Here is a 22296-nt window from a genome sequence, read left to right as displayed (position 1 = left end):
CCCTTTCTTCCTCAACCTGGTCCCCTCCGGATGTGTTGGACTACAGCTCCCATGCTACCTGTTGTAGTCAAACTCATCTGGAAGGCACCAGGTTGGGGAAGGCTGATCTCGTGTAACTCGCCTGCTTTAATACAGAACCATCTGCACATCACGGTGATCCCAGACTGGATTTCTCCCCCTGCTCCCTGGTCCAAGAAGGGCGTGGGACTCAAAGCAATTAAACGTAAGGACTCCTGAGCAATTTCCTCAGCCCTGTAAGAGGTGAGCAGAGGAAATTAGTTAGAACACTCAAGGTGGCGTAAAACTGGCCACACTCCTGAGCTCTCACGGCATCCCTGAAAAGCAGAAATAAAACAGGTGAAGCTATTCCACCAGCAGATGTGCGCATATCAAATGGCTGTTGAAGGAGCAGGGCGGGCGGGCACAGAAGAAGAGGTGGCAACCTTCGCTAAAGCACCGTAGGACAGCCAGGCCTGGCAATAACCTTCTAGAAGGAAGAGGAACCTAGGAAGCTGCCTTATACCAAGCAGGACCACTGGTCCATCTAGCCCAGTATTGTCGACACTGACTGGCAGAGGCTCTCCAGGGTTTCAGGCAGGATTCCTCCCTTGCTCTACCTGGAGAAGCCGAGGATTGAACCCGGGGCCTTCTGCATGATCGGTCACACTGAGCCACGGCCCCTCCCCTGGGGGTTACAGGCAGAAGCACCCAGTTTTCCCCAGACCTTCACCTGCCCCATTTCTGGGTCACTCCCTCACTGCATTAAGGTAGGTCTAGACAGACCTGCCAACCACCTCAGCTCTGGGTCAATACACAGGTGAGAAAGGCGTTTCGAGAAGGGAGTCCAACGCCTGTTCCGACAGCACAGCATCCAGGGGCAAAGCCAGCAGGCGCGCAAACATCCCCAGGAGACCGGGAAAAAAGCTGAAGGCAGAGAAGAGGGGGCAAGAAAAACGTCTCCCCCCCCCCAGCAATCCCACGGCGCCCCGCCACCCCCCCCCCTTTCTCACCCTCCTCCAGCTCCTGGGCGATTAAGTCGGCGTTATCATCCAGCTCCGCGTTCCCGTTGACTTCCTCGTAAGGCGCAGGGCTGGTCCAGAACTCCATCCCCGGCGAGCCCAGCACATCCCCCGCCTCGGTGGGCAACATGGGTCGAGGGGAAAGGCGCCCCCGCCCGCCCGCTCGCTGCCGCTGCAGGACGACGAGGAGGAGGAGACGCAGAGCCGAGCCGACGCCCGGGACGGGTGGACGAAGCGCGCGAGTCCGCCCGCCGGAGAAGCCCCCTCCGCAAGGCGGGCGCCGCTGGTCCCCACCCCTATTTATAGAGTCTGCCGTCCACCTGCCTGGGAAGGGTCCATCTTACCCGGAAAAGACGGGGGAGCTAGATGGGGAGGGCGATGGGGAAGGTGCGACCGCACAGCTCGGACGCCCCCATCCGAGCTGCCCGAGCAAGCAAAGAGGCACAGATGAGGACAGAAGGCTGGGATGGGAGCAGTGAGGGGCCAGGCTTTGGCAGCAGTTGCAATAGGGGGGGAGGGGTCGGGGGGGATAGGTGGGGGGGAGAAAAGATCGCCTCCCCCTTTCGTTACGCAGCAGAATGGACCTTCCCAGCTCCATCTTGCTGCGGCACTCTTGAATGGGAGGGTGGGTCGGTGTGGCTTGAGCAATCCCCCGAGGGCGCAGATGCGCGCACTCTGGATCAGTTAACCCGAAATAACTGCCGCCCTCTGCGTTTGTGTTCTCACTCGCTCGCGTGGTTGAGCATCTCTGCTCCGCACGTTGCGATGCGTTGGAAATACATGGGGATATGTACCTTTGAGATGGCACCTTTTAATTGCCCCGCGTTTTCCTACTTGCAAAGACAGTGAACGCGCGCAAAGGACTAATGCGCACGAGGTGTGTGTTTTTAAAATAACGCACGCAATTGCCAGTCTGTCTTCACTAGAAAAGGTTGGGAAGTTGGTGGCAGCGTTGCCAAAGAACCGTCCTGGCTTGCACCTCTGCCTTTAACAGCGGTTTTTAATGCAGAAATCTGCAGGTGACCCATTTGGGGGGGGGGGAGAATAAAGATCAGCATTCTCACCTGCTAAATGCATACAGTTCAAGCTGCTCTTAAAGACAGAGGAGCTGGGGTCAGTAGAGAAGTTGGCAACCCTAGGTTTACCTGTATGCACGGATAATACTTAACATATATTTAGTACATATATTTAGGTACCTTACAGAAGTGTGGTGAGGTGCACTACCTAGGAAGGGTGGTTTCTAAAAAGAGAGATCAGATTGCTGCAGAAGCTTTGGAGGGAATACAATAATTCAGCGTGATATGACTGGGAATTTCCTGTGATATATTTGAGGGACGGTTATAGGGGGACTGCAGTTGATCCAAAAGGTATCAGGTATCTGGGGAGTGGTTAAACCACAACAAACTGGGGTACCCAGGAAGAATGGGTTAATGTCAACACCAAGCTGGCCTGCTTCAGAAGCCTGGAAAAGAGCTACTTTGAACTACCTCAGTGCAGTACACTGTGCAAAGCTTGGGCAGACACTCACCAAGGATCCGCCTTTGATTAGCTAAGACGTATTTAGGCAAACCTTTTTTTTTAAAGGGAACTCATCACAAGCAATGGTTCCCCCCACTCACCTACCCACCCCACTTCCCTGGAGAGTGGCTTAATTGATGATATCACTTTCTATGGTATTCCCTGTAGCTACCTATGGCTGCGAGAGATGGACCATAAGGAAGGCTGAGCGAAGGAAGATCACTTTTGAACCATGGTGTTGGAGGAAAATTCAGAGAGTGCCTTGGACTGCAAGAAGATCAAACCAGTCCATACTCCAGGAAATAAAGCCAGACTGCTCCCTTGAGGTAATGATATTAAAGGCAAAACTGAGGTACTTTGGCCACATCATGAGAAGACAGGACACCCTGGAGAAGATGCTGATGCTGGGGAAAGTGGAAGGCCAAAGGAGGAGGGGCCGGCCAAGGGCAAGGTGGATGGATGACATTCTGGAGGTGGCGGACTCGGCCTTGGGGGAGCTGGTGGCGGCGACCGCCGACAGGAAGCATAAACAACAACAAATGGAATTCATTGACTCCCATGTTGACTCAAGACAAGTGGAGGCCAGTGACTCTAATTTTGGTGGGGCTCTCAACCTATTCTGTGTTTTACTCAGAATCAGCCAGAACTCGAAAAAAAGCTATCAACAGTGCTGAACTTATTTTGGGGTTAGGGTTCAGCAGCTTGGATAGCTCCTTTAGAGTTCTGGCTGGTTCTGAGTAAAACCCGGAATGGATTCACAACCCCACCAAAATCAGAGCCACCAGTCTCCACTGCTCAAGACCAGCCTTCTGTGTCTGGGTAACCTACATATCACATACTGTAGGCTTCTGGCAGCCCCAAAGCAGACGTTCTTGAGTCTTCCAGCAGGCTGGTATTTCAGGCAACTGAAAAGGTTTCCAGGGAGCCCTAAATAATTTACATGAAGGCTTTAATAATGGAAGACGTTTTCACTGGAGGGCTGAAGCTTTTGCCAAGAAGGGTGGAGAATTACGGGGTTGCAGGAAAGATGACAGCATGACCACAAACACAACCTGCCTTTTAGAGGGAGGCCTGGATTTTGAGAGGTTGTTAGGACTCCTGTGTGTATAACAGTTGCCTGGCAAGCCAGAATTCAGCAAGGCACCTAAGAGTTTTAGAGGCCGAGGCAGAAAATCCAAACAGCACCCTGCTTCTCTCTAATGAACATGGGGCCTAATCTTCCAGAAAGTTGTCCCGTACAACAGAAGTGCTTCCAGAGAAGGCTTTTACCGTGCAACTCATTCACGGAATTTTACAGGGGGTCTGGATGTCGTCGCCATCCACTTTCAATCCTCCCATGTTTTCCTACCGCTTTGTCCATCTTTTTTCTTACCATGGAAAATCCACTAAGACAGAAAAGACAGAATTGCTGTGCAGTGTCTCCTGGTTGCTAGCAAGAGGAGCTCTCTGTCTAAACGTACCCAAGCCCTGTTGAAATGAACTGAAGCTGTGTAAGAACGCTACCAAGCTCTTGTGACGCTCCCGTATATATCTTCACAGGGCTTTCTGCAGGGGCATCTTCCGAAGAGCTGGGCCTCTGAACAGAAAGGCCTGATTGACCCCCGCAGTCTGCCATTTTTAATAGCATCCAAAATCCGCCACCTGAGGCATTGCCTTCTCCTTGCCTCGTGGAAGGGCTGTCTTTGGAGCACAACCCCACCAGGAGACACAAGAAGATGTATGAGAATTGGTTGCAACACTGCCAAGAAGGAAGTGCAAGGGCATGCATGTCCTTGTGAGTGTGGATGGGGAGACATTTTTCTCCCTCTCCCAAAACGCTCGAACCCAATGGGGTCCTCCCATGAAGCTGATAGGTGGGAGATTCAGGACAGATAAAGGGAAGGACTTCTTCACACAGCACGGAGTGGAACTATGGAATTCGCTGCCGCAGGATGTAGTGATGGCCACCAAGTTGGATGGCTTTAAAAGGGGGTTGGACAAATTCCTGGAGGAGAAGGCTATCGATGGCTACTAGGCCTGCTGGCTATGTGCTGCCTCCATTATCAGAGGCAGTGAGCCTGTATACAGCAGTTGCTGGGGACCATGGGCGGGAGGCTGCTGTTGCGCTCATGCCCTGCTTGTGGGTTCCCAGTCGACAGCTGGTTGGCCACTGTGTGAACAGAATGCTGGACTAGATGGACCCTGGGTCTGATCCAGCAGGGCTCATCTTATGTTCTTATGCACAGTAGGAAGGCTGGAGACAGAGGTACTTATGTGGGTAGACGCAAGTGGTACACAGGCAATTATCCCCCTCCAGAATTAGCTGTCCTGTTTTGGTCTGTGCGTCTCAATAAATCTGATTAGCCCTCCCGGAGATCTTTACTAAGGAAGATTAGTTGGAAAGTTCCGTGTGGGTTTCATAACTCAAAGCATGCCTGCCCGACCTTCTCTCCCCCAGCACACTCCCCTACCCTACATCCTACCACCACCCCTGGTTGAACATTCCCCCAAGAGATTGGAAAATGCACAAGATTAGGGAAAGACGAGGACAGGGCAGTGTGCAGCCTTTCCTAACCTGGGGTTTCCAGAAGCTGTTGTACTACAGCTCCCATCACCCCAACCAGCATGGCCTCTGGTCAGGGATGGTGGGCATTGTAGTCCAACATCTGGGGACCCATGCTTGGGAAAGGCCGGGCTAGATGGACCAATGGCCTGAGTCAATATATGATGGCTTTATATGTTCATAGGACAACTGGAGGAGATCCCATGCCAGGCTTAAGGGGAGTCATAGCGTAATCTTGAATTACAACATACGGTAAAAGAGGCAGAGACAGGGGAGGCTGGTGGCTCTGATGTCAGTGGGGCAGTGGATCCGCTCCAGGTTTCAGTCAGAACTGGTCAAAACTCCAAAGGAATGCCCCACTGACATCGGGGCCTCCACTGGGCCGGGACAAGACAGCGGAGGGCGTGAGGAGGACTTTGAAGTGTGGCGGGAGGAAGGTTGACATCACAGCAGATTCCAGGCTGGCCCCTCTTCCCTCCTCCCCAAACGCAGTTCTCCCTTCACCGGACTGGGGAAGGGGGAGAGGGAGAAAGAGGACGAGGCTGGCAAGGGCTACCCGTCCCCATGATGGCTGTATGCTTCCTCCGATGTCAGAGGCAGTATTCACCGCCCCACTGACGTAGGAGCCACCAGCCTCCACTGCCATAGATTATCTCCTGTACACCAGCTGCTGGGGAACATGGGCGGGAGGGTGCTGTTGCCCTCGTGTCCTGCTTGTGGGTTTCCCTTGGGTGGCTGGTCGGCCACTGTGTGAACAGAATGCTGGACCAGATGGGCCCTTGGTCTGATCCAGCAGGGCTCTTTTTACGTTCTTATGAGAAAAAAGAGGCGTCAAAAAGGGATAAAGTATGAGAGAGAAAAGGGGCCTTCACCCACTTTTGGGCTTTGTCCCACCCACCACTGGCACCGGGCCCCTGGAAGCCATTTTGCCCTGGTACTGGAGATAAGCTATAGCAATGGAAGCTGGTGGCTGCAATGTCAGTGGGGTAATGAATCCACTCCGGGTTTCCGTCAGAACCAATGCGAAGCCTAATCACAGGCCCAGGCAGGGCTTATCCTATCATGCAGACCTGAGCCGCATAGCTTGCTGGAGGGGGAAACAACTGTCAAATAACCCAACAACAGCCAATGGGTAATTTGAGGGTTGTTTCCTCCTCCAGCAAGCCATGCTGCCCAGGTTCAGACAACATGACAAGCTATGGCTGGGTGGATGATTAGGCAAATGGTGCCTGGCATGCACCACAGCTTAAACAAGCCACTGTGGCTTGTTTAACCCACACTGATCGTGCGAACCGGCCCATTGTGTGTGAACCGGGCCTAAAACTGTGAGAAGCCACTGCTAATTCTAGGAGGTGGGCCCTGGGTGGAGAGTTAATATGTAAAGACAAGTCATCCTTAGGAACTGTGACTTGGGTCTAGTTCCCACATTATGTTGGTAAGCCTGTGTCTGGGCTGAACCATTTCATATCGCAGGCAGACAGAGCTCATGCAGTGGAATATACACAAGCCATTAAGTCCTTGCATGCCAAAATTCCTCCGCGCAAAAAAGTCCCTGCATATAGAAAACTTGAACAGGGCAGGCAGTAAGAAGATGCCACAGCTCAGACTCAGAAATAGCAAGGATGTTTCAGTGGAGTCCGGAAATCTCATGGGCCAACCTCATTAAGACAAGATTAGCTCCCCAGTGACCTTGGCAAGGGGTTGGGGGGGATAAGAAGGATATTGATGTGAGGCCATCAACAGAGCTCTCGAGCAAGGCTGTATTTGAGCAAGAAGGGCGTGTTTCAGCTCCAGCACCAGTTTCCCACACGTCAAGAATCAGCCCTGACATATGTTTGATCAACATAAAGAAGAATACGTCTGAGCATGTGTCAAGGGTCATTCCTTCAGGCTGTAGTGTATTCTTCTATAGGAAGGTTTTGTTTTTTACTAAAAGTGCATCTACTTTTAGAAATTTAGTACTGACTGTCAGGTGGGGTGTGTGTGAGAGAGTGAAAGAGTTCCCACAGGTGCAAGAGATATAGGGGGAAGCCCAAATCTTCCCCCTATATCTCTTGCACCTGTGGGAACTCTTTCTCTCTCTCACCCCAAATCTTCCTCTGACTGATAAGAATTTATTTATTTATTAGTCACCCATCTGGCCGGTCACCCAGCCACTCTGGGCGATGTACAGAGTATATAATAAAACAGCTTAAAACAACAGAATTCTACAGTAAACACATCATTCTAAAAATACCCTAACCCACCCCAAATGCCTGCCTGAACAACCACGTTTTTAATGCATGGCGGAAGCTCTTTAAAGAGGGGGCATGGCAGAGTTCCCTAGGGAGGGAGTTCCACAGAGTGGGAGCCACCACAGAGAAGGCCCTCTCCCTCGTTCCCACCAGTCTAGCTGTCCTGGCTGATGGGACAGAGAGAAGGCCGTCTGAGGCTGATCTAGTTAAGCAGCCTGTCTGGTGTTGCTGGAGGTGCTCCTTAAGTTACTGTTGCAAAAAAAAATAAAATTGCATAGCCCCATCATATTGTGAGCTTGGTCTTCCTGTTCAGTCCCACACGTCACAGTACCAGAAAATGACATTTGTGGGAAGAGGAGGAAGAAATGTGTGGGGGGGGGGGGGCAAGTGGGGCATGCTGGATTTATTGGATGAAATACATCAAACCCCCAAAGTTGGCACCCTTTTATTGTCTTTATGAGGGCTAGATACAACTTGGATATTGACAGACACAAATGGTTTTCCTTGTTATACTCTGACCAAGGGGGGAATTCTCATGACAAGAGAATGAGAAGCGTGTTGGAATATTGTCCAGATGTCCATGGAATCAGCTTTGGTCCATCAGGGACACACAAAGCAAGAAAAGCCAAATGTACTGTACCTTTAAAATCTGGTTTTCACAGACCACACAGCGCTTGAAAGAACCACACTTCCGGGTTTGGGGATGGGGGAGTAGAACTGAATGTCATCAACCGGGCAGGGACTGCTCAACCAATGAGAGAGGCTTGTTTCTTGGCCCATGTCCAGGCTCCCCCCTGCTACCACATTATTATGCATGGAGAGCCACTAATTCACAATTCTCTAGAAAAAAGAAGCCCACCACCCCAATTTTGCCTCATTTCAGCAAACTGTCGTGGAGTTATTGCTCCCACCTCATTTTCCCCAATGTGTGCACTTTTGCCTGAAGAAGCCAAAATCCTCAATTCTTGAGTGCAGCATCTGAAGGCTCCCCCTGACAGCACCCCCCCATTTTGCCCCATTCCAGCAAACTGTTGCAGAGTTATATATTCCACCCCCTTTCTCCTTCTCTGGGCACTTTCTCCCTGTTCACAATGACAGGCTCCCATGATCCTGAGACCTTGCCAGATCGCCACTCTGATAAAGCTCTTATGCATCAGAAAAGCGATTTAATACAACATCGAGGAAGCAATTTAACCCAACATCAGGGAAGTGAATTAAGGCAAACATCAGAGTAGTGCATAATCACTGAGGCAAATTACTCCCGCTGGCGATAAGGAAGTGCAGGGCAATTCTGAAGGCCCGAAAGAACACTCTAGGACTTTGATGTGTGGGAAAGGTAGGCAAGTTACTTTAGTTACCTAGGTTATTGAGGGCATGGCCATGTGAAAGACATGCCCCTAGGAACGCCCCTATCATACTGAAGTGGGGCGATGGGCAGGGGAACTGAATTAAAGAAAAACAATGGAGTAAAAGTACTCTGCAAAAAAGCGGCTTCCCCATAGGTAAACTTTGGGGTGGCTGCAGAGTGGCCACGATGTCATGTGTCCCTAATGACTTTAAGCTACAGCAGTGTTGGAGAAAACCTGCCATGTAGATGGGCCCCAAGAGGTGAAGTTTACCACTTTTTGACAAACTGTTTAATTGTTTGGCTTTCTCAGATGTTTAATAACATACTAGTTATCTGTTGAGAATGATACCTTGCAGTAATGTTAGATAATGCAGACGTGTTTCCCTTTTGTATAAATGTTATATTGTTAATAATATGTATTATATGTCTGTCTGTCTGTCTACGTATCTCTATCATCATCTATCTCACCCCCAAAGTTAATATGGTACCATGATACATCATAGGTTCTCCTGCAGTTCCCTCCCCTCCCCTCCCCAAATTAAAGACCCAAATAGGAATTATTTGCTTATGTAGTGGGAGGGAGGGAGAGGAGTGGATCACCTTTTCCAGGCATCAAACGTAGTGCTGTATCCAGTCCCCAAGGGAAAGAGATAAAAGGCATTTATGGTGGAACATCATTCATTTCGCTTGCGTACAAAACTAGGAAGCGAAATTTGCAGGGATTTTCAAAGGCAATCAGGTGAGATGTCACAGAGGGTGAAAGCACAACTTTTTGAAATGAATTTTTGAAAAAGAAAAATAAATCTACGAAACGGAAGGAACACTGCTGCAGAAGGAAAACTACATTGGCTGAAATCTCCCATGGTTGTTAGTGTTAACAGGAGCAAGATGGGGGGTCCTGAGCTTGAGGCCTGTGCTGCGGGGCGGGGGCAAGCATAGAATAGGTGCAGAACATGAATTTTCTGTGCCTGAGGCCCCAGGTTCAATTTCCTGTTGCTATTGTTGTTGTTGTTGTTATCGGATTTATATGGCTGCCCGTCAACACTTGTTCCCCAGATGGCTTACAACGAAAAAAATAAGCACAATACAATGTTAAAATGCAAAATAATAATTTCAAACATGGGGAAACAATAAAATGCAACATAGAACGTTCCCTACTGAAACAGTAATGTAATTGCTAAAACTGTAATTTTGGGGTTTTGCGTTGAAGACATTTGATCTATATTTTGGAACTTTACTTCTTTGTGTGAACTCATGCGTAAGTTTTATCATGAAGTCTGTTGACTGGATTGAGAAATATCTAGTCCTTATGGCCATCACGGTGATGATAATAACGATGGCGTACCTTACATGGTTGTTGTAATGATTGCCCCAAATAACAAGCATGACGTGCTCCAAGTGCTAGGAAAACGTCCCGCAAAAAAGCTATGCATCCTTCTTTAGCCTGCCTTAGATTCCTCGTTCCCTTCAACTTCCCGCCTAAGGCTTACTTACGGAAATACTCCAGGGTCTCCTCAGTCTGCTGTGGGGTGAGGCAGCTGGCAGCCTCGGAGGCAACGAGAGGGGTGCGAATCCAGTCACCGTGGTCATACCCAAACACTGTGTCTGCCCGGAGCTGGTACACAGGGAGCTGCTCCCCCAGAAGGCTGATGATTTCCACCTCGGGGATGTTGGTGCCGCTACAGAGTTCTGTGGGCATGACAGAGAAGAGCAAAGAAACATGATGGGATCCACAAAGGGGAGTTGGCGGTGGGGACTTTGGTCTTGAAAGCCTGGATTGCCTCAGGTGGTACCTTACCTGGACAGCCACCACCAGCTGCAACTGACTGGCTTTCCCAGACCCTTTTGGGGTCCCTTTCTCCAAGGGGGACTGGGCTGCCAGAGGCCCTCCTAGGATATATTTTCTATGAACCCAGACCTATGAGTACTTCACAATTCCAGTCACACATTTACATTGAGGAATTTGGTTGAGCAACTTGAGAATCTCAACTTGCATTTAAAAAAAAAAAAATCTAGCTCTGAACTTTCCCAGTGTTTGGGATACATATTTTACTTATTTTGTGTGTGGGTGCACAAATGCATATATGTTTGCGTACTTTGCATAATTCATTCTGCTTCTGCTAAGCATGATGAAGAGCAAAGGCCTATGAAAGGGCGCTGAAAATCCTAATCAGCTCCCTGACTCTTTTTCTGCTTCTGAGTTTAACGGGGCTTACTTCCGAGTAGCCCTGGATAAGATCGCACCACTAAACAGATATTGCCCATATATTTTCAAATCTATCTGTCACAGCCTTAAGGACTAGACACTTGGATTTTTAAAATGAAAGCTGAGATTCTCAGAATGCTCAAATTTGCACCCAGCTCCAGATTTTGCACTTGCATGGCATTCATACAGAACAAGTGGCTACACCCATCCCTGGGTACAGATAGATGCATTTGGGAATGAAGAATAAGGCTGCATATATACACTTACTTGGAAGTAAGTCACACTGGATGAAACATGCTAAGGGTTGTGCTGTAAGATTTTTTTATTATTATTTTAATGACAGGTAAAGTTGCCACACTTGAATTGGTTATGTGCCTTTAATAGTTAACCAAAATTAAGAAAACAAAGCTTTTTTTCCCCCAGCAGTCATCTCTATGGTGGAGGAGAAGGGAGGGGAGGGGGAGAGAATCCAGAGAGGCCAGAATCCAGATTTAGATTCAGATTCCTAAATCAGATTCAGATTTAGATTCAGATTCCTAAATCAGATTCCTAAATCCAGATTTAGATTCAGATTCCTAAATCAGATTCCTAAATCCAGATTTAGATTCCTAGAATCCAGGGAGAGTCCAGATTTAGGAATGTGCAACTGGGCTGGTGGATGTGGATTTCCCGTCCCCTCCTCTCATCACCTCAGCAGCCCCTTCAGCACCCCCACCCCCACCCCCAAATGCTAAACTAGAGGGTCAGGGGGCCCTGCTGAAAGGGATAGGCTGAGAGGCAGCAGGGAGCAGGGGATCCCTGGAAACTTCAGAACACCACAGCACACCATTCACCCCCTCCCCCTGCTTTGTGTAGCATTTTCAGGGGGCTGGAGGGGCTGCCATGGGGTGGAGCGATCTGCTCCTCCAGCCCAGTTGCACACATCTAAATCAGGATCTAACCCACTCTAATGGGATACCTCAACAAAACGCGGGGTATAGTTTGCATCTTTCCTTAAAAACGATCAAGCTGGTGCTCAAGCGACAGATGAAGAATTCTGCTTCATCTGCCGTTTGTACACCAGCTTGATCGTTTTTTTAAAGGAAAGATGCAAACTACATTGTAACGAGATATCAAAAGCAAGGCATCTCAGACCCTGAGGTTGACTAGTTTAATTATCCCCATTTGGGCAGTGCCTTTATTAAGACCAAGCAAAGGCCACAAAAGTGTGCAAACATTCGAGTCCTCCAGAATTCATCTGGCTAGGTGGTACAAAAAGCAAACTTTATCTCCAGCCTTGCTAATAGAATGACTGTTGTGTTTCTCCATACTGCTGCTCTATGCACCAGCACAGCAATCTTTGTATGTCTGGGTTTTTTAAAAAATGCAGTTTATTCATGTATTTTTAACACTTTGTATCCTGCCTTGCTATAAAAAAATGTCCAAGTGGCATATAAAAATGACAGTGTTAAGAACATATAGAACCATTTAATTTACGTTATGAGGATTTGCACTGCAGACACCATTCTGCGATGCACCTGCTCTGTGATGGAGGGCAGGACTGTGTGGGCTGATCTGTGCTGGTGGGCAGGCCGTAGCCATGCCTTGGAAGAGAGTCTCTGGTAGCACTGGGACAGGGGCGGGGGGAGAGCAAAGGAAGACCGGGATATTAATCAGCAGTGTATGTCCACTACTGAGATAATGTGAGAAAAACACTTTGAGCTATTTCAACTGCTATACGAATGCCAAGCATTATATTATTCCAAAATCCATATTGTGTAATACCTTTATTGGGCCAACTCAAAGATCACAAAAAGTGTGTAAGCTTTCGAGATCTCCAGATCTCTTCATCACCTTGCCTGATGAAAAGATCTCGAGATCTCGAAAGCTTGAACATTTTTTGCAGTCTTTGAGTTGGCCTAATAGAGGTTTTGCGCTATGTGGATTTTGGGATTTTTCACATGGCCAGTATGGCTGCCTCTGTTTCTTGTTCATGTCATATTACAGTATATTATCATTATCATCACTGTCATCGTTATAATTACTATTATCTCCCAACAAACACAGCTACTAACTCCTGTCCACTTTTTGTAAGTGCTCAAACCAAAGGGGCCCGGAGGGCGTGCAAAAGGCCACACATACCAGTTTCTGAGAGTCTAGTATAGCACTGATAACATGTACAAGAAGTTGCAAACAGACCTTTGTTTCTTCCCTTGTCATTGACTCATTCATCATTGCTCTCTCCCAGCGAAAGAACGCTGCTGCCCACTTGTGGGCAGGGATAGGCACATACACAGAGAAAGAAAGGGAGGTTTTCACAGACAGAGAGCGTCTCTACACCAGGCTAAAATCCCGCATTTCAAAACGGGGCTTTCTGCTTCCATTTTAAATGCAGGATCATGATGGGCTCCCTTTATGCATGCTTTCTTTCCCCCCACCACTCCCCCCCCCTTCACCCTTATCTGAGTCTTCCATATGTTTCATTATACAGCCCCTAGAGGGCGCTCTGGCCTAGCTCCTCTTATTGTGAGTTTTCCTCTTTTCACAGAGGGAACTCCAGTGGAACTCAAGTGCTGTAATCTGATAGCTCTTTATCTCCAATCTTTAAAAAAAACAGAATAAAAGTCATTTAGGGTGCAATCCTATGCATGGTTAGAGTGAGAAAAGGCCTACAAGGGCTGGCTGGGGAATGCTGGGAGTTGTAGGCCTTTTCTCTGTCTAAACATGCATAGGATTGCACCCTTAGTGTGTGGGAGACGCCCCGGAGGTTGACAATGCCATCTAAAGGGCCTGCAAACTTCCGTGAGTAACCAATCTCAATAGCAGGATAAAAGCCCCGTGTGGAGAAGCCCAGAGGGTGCGGGGTGCTTTGTGGTGGTTCGAATGAGGGATTGCTGCTCATCGCAGCTCACTCTCAAGCTTCATTGCTGGTAAAAAGGCCTTGCGGGTTTTGTCACTGTTTTCAAAACCTGCTTGGTCAGAGGCAACAGTGGGACAAAAGACACGCATCTGTACGCCAAGCATCTCTCAAACCACTTCCAACGCCCTTGAAAGCTATGATAAGTCTCTAGCCTCATTCCTGAGAGTGGCCTGTCAATGCAATCTGTCTTTAAGGCAGCCTTCCCCAGCCTGGTGCCCTCCAGATGGCTGGTGTTGACTGGGGATTAGGGGAGTTGCAGCCCCAAATCTCTGGAGGACACCAAGTTGGGAAAGCCTGCTTTCAGGAGTACAGGATTTGGTTGTGAATGTGTGTAAAAAGGAAGTGAGGCAGGTGGCTACCGGGAAGAGGGCCTTTCCTGCTGTGGCCCCCCGGCTGTGGAATGAGCTCCCTAGAGAGGTTTGCTTGGTGCCTATGTTGTATCCTTCTAGCTTCAGGTGAAGACATTTTTATTCTCCCAGGCATTTTAGCTGCCTTGGTGTTTTAAATCTGTATTTTAAATCTCTGCATCGCTGCTAGGTTTTATTCTGGTTGTATTGTTATATTGTAGTTTTAATGCTTTTATATTTGTTTGTGTAAATACCAAAATCGCCTACTGTTCTGGGCCCAGTCCCAAGGGGCCTCATTGGCAACTCTTGACCATACCACACCTTGGTGTTCTGGTAATAAACATCTGCTCAAACAAAAGTCGGTGTCTGTTCTCTGGCCGAGACAGGCAGAAGGGTAAAATTCTGCAACAAGGCCTTGCAGGATTATGTTTCTGTGACCTGTTGGTGAAGCTATGTCATCTTGCTGTTATTCCCTGCCACTGACCCACCTACCTGTCCCGGATGAGGACTGCACAGAGAACTTGGAAACCCTGGAGAAGGGCTGAAAGGTGTCCTGTGTCCATTTCTGGGCACCACACTTTATAGAGGAAGGAGACAAACTGGAAGAGGATTGGAAGATGGAGATGGTCAAAGATATGGAAACCAAGTCCTATGAAGAAAGGTTGTTGTTGTTGTTATTATCATAATCATTATCAATATTATTATTATATGCATATTCTGCCTTCTTTCCTCTTGCAAGGAACCCAAGGCGGCTTATATAATCCTCTTCTTCCCCATTTCATCCTCACAACAACAACCCTGTGAGGTAGGTTGGGCTGAGAGTCAGTGACTGGCCCAAAGTCACCCAGTGAGCTTCCATGGCCGAGTGGGGACTAGAACCCGGGTCTCCCGAGTGCCAGTCCAACACTCTCACCACTATACCACACTGGCTTTTACCACACATTTTGAAAGCACTGGGTATGTTTAGCCAGGAGAAGAGAAGGCACGAATGGGGAAAATAATAGATGCTTAAAGACCTGAAAGGCTGTCAAATAGAAGAGGGCAAAGACGTGTTCTCTGCTGCCCCAGAGGGCAAGATTAGGGCCCCATCTGTATGGCACCGCTTTGACCCCCACCCCACCCCATCGCAACTGCGCAGCAATGCGGCTTCGAGTCAGCATGCCCTGCAATACACCCGCGATATACTGCACGCTTCCCTTACAGACTCGCCGTGCCGTTCCCCCCCCCATTTTACTGAAATGCGCAGCTGTGCACCCCCGTGAGTGTGGGGGCGCGACACTTCAGTGGCTGTTTTGTATTTGAGGGGCTCTGCTGTGTCTTTCCATCACTTTTTAGGTAAAAAGTGTTTTGTGTTTTGTGCTCCTTCATTTCCGCACTAGCAGTTTGTAAGTTCCCCAGCCTGAGACTCTCGTGATGGTTTGCACTCAAAAGCGTGAGCGGTACGTGCCTAACCATCGCTTCGAAATGGTGGCGGGAGCGATGTTGTTCCTTCCCCAAGACCCCCCCCCCCGGCCCTTGGGTACTGAGTCCACAACCGTTGCGAAGATACGAAGCTGCAAAACAGTGCGAAAGTGTGATTACATAGATGAAAACACCCCTCTGTGCCTCTGTAACTGCGCAGCTGCAAAAGCATGGGGGGAGTAAAGGGGCATCACAGAGTGACGCAGGAACTACGCACGCCGACAGCATGCTCACTGCAAAATGCGAAGTCGGTTCGGGGAAAGAATAGATGTCCCGCAACCGCAGGAAAACCCCCCAAATCACAGTAAAACGACTCCTTGGAACTCCACATTTTCCAGGCAAAAACCATGGATGGCTGCGAAGTCGCGACTGTGTCATCTATCATGAGGGACCTCGACTTGCCCCCGCCCCCGAGTACAAGCCTGGTGTAGATGGGGCCCCAGTCTTCTGGGGTTAAATTATGGTAGATTTTGGTTGAACGTTAGAAGAAACTTCTTGCTGGTTAGAGCAGTTGTGTCAGGGTCGCCTCTGAGCACAGGGAGCGGCAGAGTAGTTCTGAAGAAGAACTGCAAGACATGGGGGAGGAAGTTTCTCAGCTGTGTCTAGACATGGCTAGGTAGGTACACTCCTCAGGTTTCAAAGGCACAGCTGGATGGAGAGGGCCCCTCTCCCCCTCCCCCACGTGAGAGATGGCGAACAGGGGAGGGGGGGCTTGGAGAGCCCGAATTCTTAGACGCCAGGCACAGACGCAGAGCCAAGAGAGAGATGGCCGGGGCGGAACTTAGATGAGAAGAGGCCTCACGAGAGAGAGGGGGATCTCCCCCCTTCCCCTTAAGTTAGGATAGTGAGCCCGCTTTTCTTCAAACGGTGGGCAGCTTTCGTAGCTAGCTTTTGAACCCCCTGAAGGCATTTCCTTTGTAGACTGAGAGTCACTGAGAATTTGCATCTGTATGACCCATTGAAGTAATAGATTAAAAGCCATAGACGGAAGCCTCTTGTCTGTGTTTTGATTTGGCATTTGAAGTTCAGCAGGGGCAAAAGGAATCCTGACAAGTTGGACAATGGAGCCAATTCCTTAGAGGGGTGGGCAAGCTCTCTCTAGCTGGAGTTATTCACACAGAGGCTGGACAGTCATCTGGGGGGGGGGTGCTCTAGTTCTGGATCTCCTGCACTGAGCAGGGGTGGTCTAGATGGCCTCTAAGGTCACCTCTGATCCTTTGATTCTATTATTTGGGCTGACATTAGGTCAGGGGAAAAGTAGCCTAGCCAGGTTATCTTATTGCCAAATTTGGGGGCTGTGACCAGACATAAAGCCCAAAGGTTGTGAGTGAGACATCAGTAACTGCATCTTCACATACTGTGAATTCTTGAACTGGGTAGCCCATGATGCTGAGTTGATCCCCAGCCCGCCAGTTCACACCAAGGAGCTGGGGCTGCAGAAGACCAGAAAAAAGGCAGAAGAAGCAGCTACCGGCGTGGGATGGGGGCATGGCGCTCACATTGCAGGAAGCTTACACCCATGCTAGAAGTCAGCGCAACCCCCTGTGCCAGCCAGCGCTAACCACCAGGGCAAACAGAAAGCTTTTGCTCTTGGCTCCACCTAGGCACAAGACCGTGTGGGTTTTTAAAATCAAACATTGGCAACTTCAGTGTGACTGGAAACAAGCCAACTCTGTTTGTTGAGAGCCGTGCACTGCAATCTCCTGAAAGCTGCAGGCCTGTGCTTGCGAAGATGGTTCTTGGCATTTGGGGTAGCTTGTGCAAGACTTTGCTAGAGGAAATGGTGAGCTGGGTGGTACGGCTTAGCCTCAGTTGCTGGAACCAGGGGAAAGGTTTCTGGGGAGCTCCATTCCCACAGGCATGATTGCCCCAGGGTGGGAGTGGGGGTCTCCTCCTTTTATTTTACTCTGCAAAGACTCTGGGATCTCTAACTGTTTCATGGCAGGTGGAAATTCAACAGGTGAAGTCTTTTCCTTATCATTGCATCTCTGTACTGGGGGAAAGATGCGCTTCTGCCTGTCAGGAGCTATTAAAGGCACAGAAGCCTTCCTAGGAGGAAAGACAAAAACAGTTGCCAGGTTGTGAGTAACAGGTTGAAACAGCACTCACAAGACTTGTGGCCCATGAGGGAGAGAGAGCTTTCGCTTAAGAAGAGGAATGAGGCTTTTCCTTTGGAACCATGGACACTGTGGAAGATCGAGCTGCCTTGATGATATGCCCTACTAGAAAACTCTCCCAGTTGTACACCACAAAATTCTGAATTCTGTGACCCGCAAAATTAAGCAATTATGTGCATTTTTCTGTTCTGTTTCTTCTGACCAAGGGAATAGAGCCATCCGCATTTTTTTTTTACCAGCATTGGCACTTTTAATAGTAGCAGGAGCTGCAGACATTATCAGGTGATAATGCTCATCCCATGAAAAAAGTTTCATATGCTGATTTTTGCAGATCAAGCTGCACAAGAACAGGCCAGGCTGTTTTTTGGTCAGTTGGCAACCCTCTGGAACAGGGAAGGAGTTGCACAGAGCAATGAAGCTCAAGAAAATCTTGTCAGTTCCTCCCAACACACACACACACACACTCCCTCCCCAGCTTTGAAGATCTTTCAAGGAATTTTAAAGTTTGCTCTGCTTCCGTAACAGCTAGACATTTGCTTCCCTAATCACCTCCACCACACTCTGGGCATCCCTACACCTCCAGTTTATTGTACATTCATGATTGGCCACTCACTGAATTGTGCGGGTCCATTACATGATGGTCATCATCGTCCAGTCATTATCCCACCATTTCCACCCACCTATCCCGTGTTTTCCTCAAACAGAAAAAATGTGGTATTTTTCCAAATATGCGCAAATGGAATGCCATGACCTCCCCATGTATTTCTCCCCTAGCGCGAATGAACCGCTGTGTGTTGGCAGCTGTGGGTGGTTGTTTTGGGTTGTTGGGGGTGCAGTCATGATGGTGAAGGCAGTGATGACGGGCTGTGGGGCACATCACCTTCCTGTGCCATTTTGGGTCCTCGCCATTTTGGCCTGCAGCAGTCTGAACAAGGAGGCAGAGCGGTAGGTCAGCAGAGCGGCAGGTCGGCAAAGCGGGGGTGCTGTCTGCGTGTCAGTCCCCATCCACCAGTGATGTGCAAGGGGAGGGAAAGGGGCAGGAACCAGGGAGGAATTATCGCTACATCCCAAGCGCGTGTAATGCTTCTTGGCAGAAAGGTGGCGATGCCTCTGATTGGCATCACCACCCCCGTGAGAAGGAAAGGAACGAAAAATAACGCGATGGGGACAGCCATCTAAACAGAATGACCCAGTCCTGCAATGACACCAGATGAGGAAAGAACCGACATTGATGTGGAATTCTGTGCCCATATGATGGAGCCCTCCACCACTAATCGAAAGCCAGGATCCTTAGGAGTTTTGTACTTGATCCCCAAAAAGATGCTTTCACAATGCCATTGCAGGCAGCCCCTGATGACGGCAGGCCTGTTTAAAACATATTAGGTTGAATCCAGACTTAGTCATACTTAGAGTAGACCCACTGAAATCCTGACTAACAAATCCAGTTGATTTCAGTGTGTCTACTCTAAGTGTGACTAAGCCTGGATTCAAACTCTTTGAAACTCCAACTGCAGTTGTCTCCCTCCCTCCCTCCAAAAGACCTAGGGCATGTTTCACACAACCGCACAGTTTAATCTGTATACACGTCTACTCAGGAACAAGTCCCACTGAGTTCAATGGGGCTTACTTCCAGGTAAGTGTGTATAGGATTGCAGCTTTAAACAGCTTTAAGTCACACTGAAATCAGTAAGAACAAGAAAGGCACCTTGTGTTTCCTTAAAAACGAACAAATTTCTTATGGCCTGAGCTTTCACAGGCCATAGTCCACGAAAGCTTGTGCCATGATAAACGTATCAGCGTTTAAGGTGCCACAAACCCCTTTGCTTTTGCTGCAATAGACTTAACGCAGCTCCCCTCTAGAAACTGAAATGAGTGACTTACAAGGGCTTAAGTTGGCAGGCTGTATTTTTTGGTGTTTGGTTTGTCTGTTGTTTCCTTCTTTGCCACCTTGGTGTACTGCAGGGGTGGCCAAGTGGCGGCCCTAGGTCGAATTTCATGGGGCCTGATTTCAAAAGCCTTCTGCATACAATCGGTTCAGGCCTCTGGCAAGAGCGATCTGTCCCTTTCCTGGCAGCCCGCTGGGCAGGAAGGAAAGAAAAAGAAAGGGGGTGACTCACCTATGTCTGGCTTGGCCCCACCTGTCACTGACATGTGGCTTCCAACTGATTCCCTGTGAGCAGTGCTGGCCCCAGGTTTTGGAGGGTCCTTGGGCAAGACAGCCTAAATCGGCCCCCTCCCTCAGGGACTCCACCTCCTCCCTGCCATTGTCACCTGCTGCTATGGCTCCTCTTTCCCATCATTGCTACCACCTGCTTGCTTGACAAGCAGAGAGCCAGCGAGCACATGGGTCGTGGCATCTCCCGCTCCTCCTTCTCACCACCACCTTTGTCTGGGCCAGAGCAAGAGGCAGGTGAATAAGCAGGATGCAGTGGTGAAGAAGAGAGGCAGGTCCAGGGGGCTCTTGTCAGTGGGCTCTTGCTGGGATGTGGGCCCTTGACAGGTGCCCAACCATGCCTACCTTTGACGCCAACCCTGCCTGTGAGGTAACATGGCCCTTGACAGAAAAAAGGTTGCCCACCCCTGATGTATTGCAACTAGGGATGCCCACTTCTCCTGTGTCTCGATGGATAGGAGAAAGGTGGTGCTTATCTCCATGCTGTAAAGAACTTCACCTACTGAATTCTGTAGATCAAGCAGCTGTGAAAGGCACAGAAGCAAACTAAGATGGTGGCAAGGTAGGATGCTGGTAAGATGGTGGCAAGGTAGGACGGTGGTAAGGTAGGATAGTGGCTTGCTTTTGTTTATTCTGGTCAGTTGGCAAGTGGATGGGAATTGCCTTCAAGGGTACCTGGAAAGTATCGATTTAGGTCTCAAGGTTTTTGGTTGGAGTGTAGGCCAAATCTGAGAGGGACCTGGACCTCGGGACTGCACCTGTTATTGGCAGAAAGGTTATGTCCCCATAAACCACCGTAGTTCAATTTCCTTGTTTGTAAATGATGCAATGTCCTTCATTCCCACAGAGAGTTTGTACAGCGTAGAGGGTGGAAATGTAAGCTATGAACCAGGAAGTCCCTTGCTCAAATCACACATGAATTTCAGGCAAGTTGGTGTTATCTCAGTCTATAATTTGCAATATAGAGGAAATAATACTGGCCTAACTTTTTCTGGCCTGCCTAATCTCTGTAAGGATAATAATACTGGCCTACCTTATCTTAGTAAGGATGACAGAGAAAATATATGTGAAGTGACTTGGAAAACATTGCTAAACGTTATTGAGATCTTCACAGAAAATGTGACGCTGTGCAGTCAAGGGCTGCTGCTGTTGTTTTGGTTCCTAAATGCCCTACTCTCCTGCTTCCCCTGATCTTCAAAGCCCTTTACGCTAAGGACTGCTTGCTCCCCTATGAGCCTGCCCAGATGCTAAGATCCTCTTTGAAGGCTCTTCTTAAATTCCCCCTTCCTTCAGAGGCGATTAAGATAGGGCCTCTTTGGTGGTGGTGCCATCTTTGGAATGCCCTCTCCATGGAGGCTTGCCTGGCACCACTTTTGTCATCTTTTCAGCACCAGATGAACACCTATGTATTTTCCCAGGCTTTTTTTTTTTTTAATTCTTTACAGCTCTTTTAATCTTGCTGGCCCTGACTTAAGTATTTATTTTTGCTGTTCTGCTGTTTTAAAAGTTGATGTGTTTGCATTCATTCTTTAAATCATTTGCTCTTCAATTTGTCTAGGAACCTCTTAGGTTGAAGAACAAGATAAAATATAATAGATAGATAGATAGATAGATAGATAGATAGATAGATAGAAGATAACAGAGTGGACCTTTAATTCTTTGGTACATGATTATCAAGGGGGTTCTAACCTGTGCTAACAATTAAGGCTGCAATCCTATATGCACTATTCTGGGAGTGAGCCCCATTGAAGTCCGTGGGATTTACTTCTCAGTAGAAATACAAAGGGTTGCACTGTCATAGCATGAACATGCATAGTTAATTACCCTACTCTGAATTAATTCAGAGTAAGAGAGGTGTTTTTTGGACAATGAATTCTTAGGGCGAATTTCACTCCAACTTTATATTGGATTTATACCAGTTTTAACTGCCCATGGCAGCTTCTAAAGAATCCTAGGAATTGTAACTGGGGGAAGCTGCTGAGGGTGTCTCTACATTACGCAAAACCCCCGCAAAACCCCACATCCTTTCCAGAGCTTCCTGCTTTCAGTTTCTTTGCGGGATTAGGAAGGGCTCCTTTACACAGCAGCCACGTGGTTTGAGTGGGGGGGTGGGGGAGTACCTTCCTCCCTCCCCAGCATGTGTGCAAAGAAGTTGGGGGGTGGTGTCTTGTTTTCGTAGCTTAACTTCTGCTGTACTGTTTTCTCGCAGCCCCCAGGAAACCTCTGACTTACTTCTGAATAGACATAAAATGTAAGATCGTGCTGTAAGTCTGCAACCCTCGGCACACTTACTTGGGAGTAAGCCCCACTGAACTTTACAGGGTTGTGCTGAAACAACAGAGGATGTTGCTTCTGAGCTTGGTGGGGTGGGGGATCAGATGTGTCTCCCTTCGTTGCAGGCAGGCATTTTACCCCAAAACTGAAAACAAACA

The 22296-nt window shown here is 48.7% G+C and overlaps 3 protein-coding genes across 4 annotated transcripts in view; 1 reads left to right on the top strand and 2 right to left on the bottom strand.

The window, feature by feature from the left end:
- The window catches only part of LOC146341056 (trafficking kinesin-binding protein 1-like), a 43359-nt gene extending 42153 nt beyond the window's left edge, over positions 1-1206 (bottom strand). Inside the window, exon 1 of the mRNA XM_084804653.1 lies at positions 1011-1206. Coding sequence (XP_084660779.1) covers positions 1011-1149 — 139 coding nt within the window. The 5' untranslated portion in view covers positions 1150-1206. The remainder of the gene's footprint in view (positions 1-1010) is intronic.
- LOC146341054 (uncharacterized) overlaps positions 1-22296 on the top strand; it is a 104187-nt gene that overhangs the window by 15398 nt on the left and 66493 nt on the right. Inside the window, exon 2 of one of the 2 annotated variants that reach the window (XR_014783818.1) lies at positions 2706-7065. The exons of the other annotated variant lie outside the window; for it this stretch is intronic. The gene's annotated coding sequence lies outside the window, so the exon portion shown is untranslated. Of the gene's footprint in view, positions 1-2705; positions 7066-22296 lie in introns of those variants that run through there. 2 annotated transcript variants of the gene reach the window in all.
- LOC146341055 (uncharacterized) overlaps positions 9749-22296 on the bottom strand; it is a 37222-nt gene continuing 24674 nt past the window's right edge. Inside the window, exons 4-5 of the mRNA XM_084804651.1 lie at positions 14606-14762; positions 9749-10350 (exon numbers count right to left, since the gene is read on the bottom strand). Of these exons, the coding sequence (XP_084660777.1) occupies positions 10148-10350; positions 14606-14762 (360 nt within the window). The 3' untranslated portion in view covers positions 9749-10147. The remainder of the gene's footprint in view (positions 10351-14605; positions 14763-22296) is intronic.

This window comes from Heloderma suspectum, chromosome 6 (genome assembly GCF_057233095.1).
Source record: "Heloderma suspectum isolate Gila_16-S chromosome 6, 16-S_ref, whole genome shotgun sequence".
NCBI lineage: Eukaryota > Metazoa > Chordata > Lepidosauria > Squamata > Helodermatidae > Heloderma > Heloderma suspectum.
Note: the sequence above shows the minus strand (reverse complement) of the source record. Positions and strands in the feature narration are given on the sequence as shown.